Source organism: Manihot esculenta, chromosome 2 (assembly GCF_001659605.2).
Source record: "Manihot esculenta cultivar AM560-2 chromosome 2, M.esculenta_v8, whole genome shotgun sequence".
Lineage (NCBI taxonomy): Eukaryota > Viridiplantae > Streptophyta > Magnoliopsida > Malpighiales > Euphorbiaceae > Manihot > Manihot esculenta.
In genome coordinates, this window is record NC_035162.2 from 30,358,522 (window position 1) to 30,362,538 (window position 4,017).

Consider the following 4,017-nt stretch of genomic DNA (forward strand, 5'->3'; position numbering starts at 1 on the left):
TAACCGAAAGAAGCAACAACAAAATGACAAGAGGGCAGTGCATCGGTGCAACTCATTACGTTCACATTGTCATTCTTGTTGTTGCTACCGTCGTTAACTGTTGTGATACAACAACCATACCAACCAATGATTCTCAAGTATGAAACTGATTTAAAACTAATGTTAAACTCCTGGCAAGTGGCAAGTTGTAAAGTTACTTTAGATCCCGCTCTTGGAGGTTCTTAAACGAAACCTAAAATAATTAAGCTTTCAAAAGATAGAAAAAGAGATTTCAAAACTCTTACTGATGTTATTAAAAGTATTCCATCAGGAAATAAGCAATGTGTAATTATGAAAATTAGCCTTGGAGTCTACACTTAAAAATTCATAAATGATAAAACTAAACCTTTATTCCATCAGGAAATAAGCAACGTGTACCAAGACTTAATTTCGAAAAGTCGGCAACCCAAATAATTATCTTAAGAATTGGTGATGAACTAATTAAAACGAATTACTCAAAAATGCACTACCGATTACTGCGCAGAGTACAAGAATTCAGTATTTTGATCAAACCATAGAGGACATGTTAAATTCACCAAGTAGTTAACGGATAGAGAAGCAAAAAACTTCCATTTTCTTGGCTATATCTAAGGTTTTAAATGGTTGTTTTCACCTCTAATATAATTTTTTATTAATTAATTCATTATTAGAGTATAATATTTATTTATGCCAAAATCTATTTGTCTTTGAAATTCAATGTAATATAGTATTTTTTTAATTATTTTTATATTTCACATGGATTCTATATATTTGATTGAATGGATTTTTTTTACGATCACAAAACAAAACGAAAAATAAAATAAATATAATGACATCTTAACATTTTTTCTATCTTTAGTTACAGACATGCAAGAAATTCTCTCTTATTCTCAGCCTCTTTTTTAAGTATTTTCTATATAAAGTATCTTATACTTCTATAAATTAGAATCATCTAGCAAAGAAAAAAAAACAAGCAATCAATCAAATAGCCCTGAACAAAAAAATTAACGGGAGAAAGTAACTACAAAATGGCAAGAGGGCACTGCGTTGATGCAACTCATTGTGTCCTCATTGCCATTCTTGTTGTTGCAACCACCGTTAGCTCTGATGATACAACACCAATACCAGCCGATGATTCTAAAGTAAGTAATTGGTTCCAAACTAATGTTAAGCCTTGGAAAAGTCGTAAAGGCACCTTAGATCCTGCTCTTGAAGCTGCTGAGGCCAAATCCAAAATAATTACGGTCTCAAAAGATGGAAAAGGAAAGTTCAAGACCGTTACTGATGCGATTAAAAGTATTCCATTACAAAACAAAGAACGTGCAATTATAAAAATTGGTCCTGGAGTCTACACCGAGAAGATTGAAATTGAAAAAACTAAGCCTTTTATTACATTTCTTGGAGATCCTAAAGCCATGCCCACCTTGGCATTTGGTGGCACCGCTCGTAAATATGGAACTCATTATAGTGGTACTGTAACTGTAGATTCTGATTATTTCATGGGGGTTAATATTATTTTTCAGGTAAGGTATTTACATATAAGCACATATACACACATATGTCTTAATTATCGTTTCATTTTGCTTAATGATTTGTGGTCTTATGATTCATTTATTCACCTCTTCCTTTGGTATAGAATACTGCACCAAAACCCCAATCGAACAAGCCGGGAGGTCAGGCAGTTGCATTAAGAATTAATGGTGACAAGGCAGCTTTCTATAACTGCAAATTTCTTGGATTTCAAGACACATTATGTGATGATAGAGGACACCACTTTTATAGAAATTGTTACATTGAAGGCACTGTTGATTTTATTTTCGGAAGAGGAAGATCACTTTATTTGGTAAGAATATATATATATATATATGTATATCAACATTGTTTTTTTTTTTTTTTCTGAAAAGTGATATATTAGATAAAATATAACTATTATACCTTATTTTAAATGCAGGAATCGCAACTAAATGTAGTAGATAATAAGGATTTGACATTCATCACAGCACAAGGAAAGGAGGAAAAATCAGAAAATTTTGGTTACTCATTCGTACAATGCAAAATAACTGGAAGTGGATCGGGATCATTTCTGGGACGAGCATGGAGGAAGATGCCACAGGTGATCTTCTCTTATACTGAAATGGGTGCTGTTGTTAATCCTCTTGGATGGTCAGACAATAGGCAACCTGACAGGGACAGGTAAACTAAATTATCTCTTACATCAAGCTCTGAGAGAGATAAAAATGGTAATGAACTAATTAAGATGAATTGTTTGAAATGCAGCACGGTTTTCTTTGCAGAATATAAGAATTCAGGACCTGGATCGAATCCTAAAGGACGTGTTAAATTCACCAAGCAGCTAAAGGATGCACAAGCCAAAAACTTTCTCTCTCTTGGCTACATTCAGGGTTCTAAATGGTTGCTTCCACCTCCAAAGTAATATTTTTTAAGAGGATGTTTGGTTTACCTTTTTTTTCATAACTGATAGCTGATTAGTTTTCAACCAACTATTTTGTGTTTTTGGTAAACTATTTGAAAAGGCAGCTGATAGCTAATAGATACCTATCAGCTGCCTTTTCAATAAGCTCTCACGTTAGAATTTTTTTTCTCATCAGTTATGACTTTATTTTTTGTTTGGACCATATTATCCCTTTAATTTTTGTTAACTACAAAATTTATAAAATAAAATAAATTTTAATTTACATCTGTAAATTATTTATACTTATAAAATAAATATAAATATTATAAAAATAATTATATTAATTATACGAGAAAATTACTTTTTCATCCGTGAGGTATAACATAATTAACAGATTCGTTCCTCTATTTTTAACACCCAATACTTCAGTCCCTAAAGTTTGATTCCATAAAAGTTAGAGGTGATTCTATAAAAATTAGAGGACCTTCCATCAAAAATGCCGTTAGTGATAGGAAAAATGACTGAATTACCCTTTTTAGCATCCAACACTTTAGTCCCTAAAATTTATTTCCTGCAAATTTATAGGTCCGTCCCTCAAATAATCGAATCAACAAAATCTCATTTACAAATCAAAGCAACAATTGAAAATCGCAAACTCAATCTCTACAAATAAATAAAAACTTCAATAAATTCAAGATTCAAACTCAATAAATATAATAGAAATCGAGGAAAAAAATATTTTTTCGTTCCTGAGATATAACACATTTAACAGATTTATCCCTCTATTATTCTCGTCCAACGCTTTAGTTCCTGAAGTTTAATTCCGTTAAAATTTACGGAAGAAAATCTCAAACACAATCTTCACAAACAAATAAAAATTTCAATAAATTTAATAATGAAACTTGAAAAATATAATAAAAATAAAAATATATAAAATTTCAATTATTAAAAATAAAAAATTAAAATTCAATAGAAATTACTTTTGTAATGTTGCTCGCTGTCGATCACTGCTCGTCGTTCACTACTCTAGTTGCCCGCTGCTCGAGTCACTAATTGTTCTCGTTTCTTGCCACTTGATGTGCATCCCATTTGCGCCACGCACTCCTTGCATCGCTAATCATATATCTAACAACTCGCGTCGCTCATTGCTCTTGTCTTCATCCATCGCATCGCTCATTCGTCGCATCTCCAACAACTCACATCACTCTCTGCTTGCATCTATAGCCACTCACGTCATCGCTCACTGCTCTCATCTCCATCCACTCACATTGCTCGCTACTCACTACTTACGTCACGTCACTTGCTGCTTGCGCTGTCGGTCGCTCGTGTCACTGCCGATCCTCCGTTTCCTTTTCAATTACTACAAAATATGTTTTTAACATACAAATTTTGTAGTTTTGGGTATGTGTTAGACATGAATAATGAAGGGGGTATGGAAAGTAGATGAAAGAAATATGAGAATCTGAAGAGTAGAAGAAATTTTTATTAGGAGAAATTACTACTTAGATCTTATCGGATGGAGAAACTCACTAGTTAGTTCCTTGATTTTAAAAAATTCATTAAAATGGTTCTGACTTTTTAAAAAA

At 32.4% G+C, this 4,017-nt stretch overlaps 1 protein-coding gene across 1 annotated transcript; it reads left to right on the plus strand.

Annotated features, from left to right (window-relative positions):
• Positions 1-1,046: 1,046 nt before the first annotated feature.
• On the plus strand, positions 1,047-2,452 carry LOC122723047 (putative pectinesterase 63). The gene is made up of 4 exons (XM_043953772.1): positions 1,047-1,541; positions 1,655-1,861; positions 1,970-2,211; positions 2,296-2,452. The coding sequence occupies exons 1-4, from the start codon at positions 1,047-1,049 to the stop codon at positions 2,450-2,452; spliced, it is 1,101 nt and encodes a 366-aa protein (XP_043809707.1).
• Positions 2,453-4,017: the final 1,565 nt, after the last annotated feature.

Coding starts and splice junctions, on each gene's coding strand:
- LOC122723047 (XM_043953772.1), top strand. CDS start 1,047: ATGGCAAGAGGGCACTGCGTTGATGCAACTCATTGTGTCCTCATTGCC. Junction 1,862..1,969: donor GAGGAAGATCACTTTATTTG/GTAAGAATATAT, acceptor TTTTAAATGCAG/GAATCGCAACTAAATGTAGT. Junction 2,212..2,295: donor AGGCAACCTGACAGGGACAG/GTAAACTAAATT, acceptor TTTGAAATGCAG/CACGGTTTTCTTTGCAGAAT.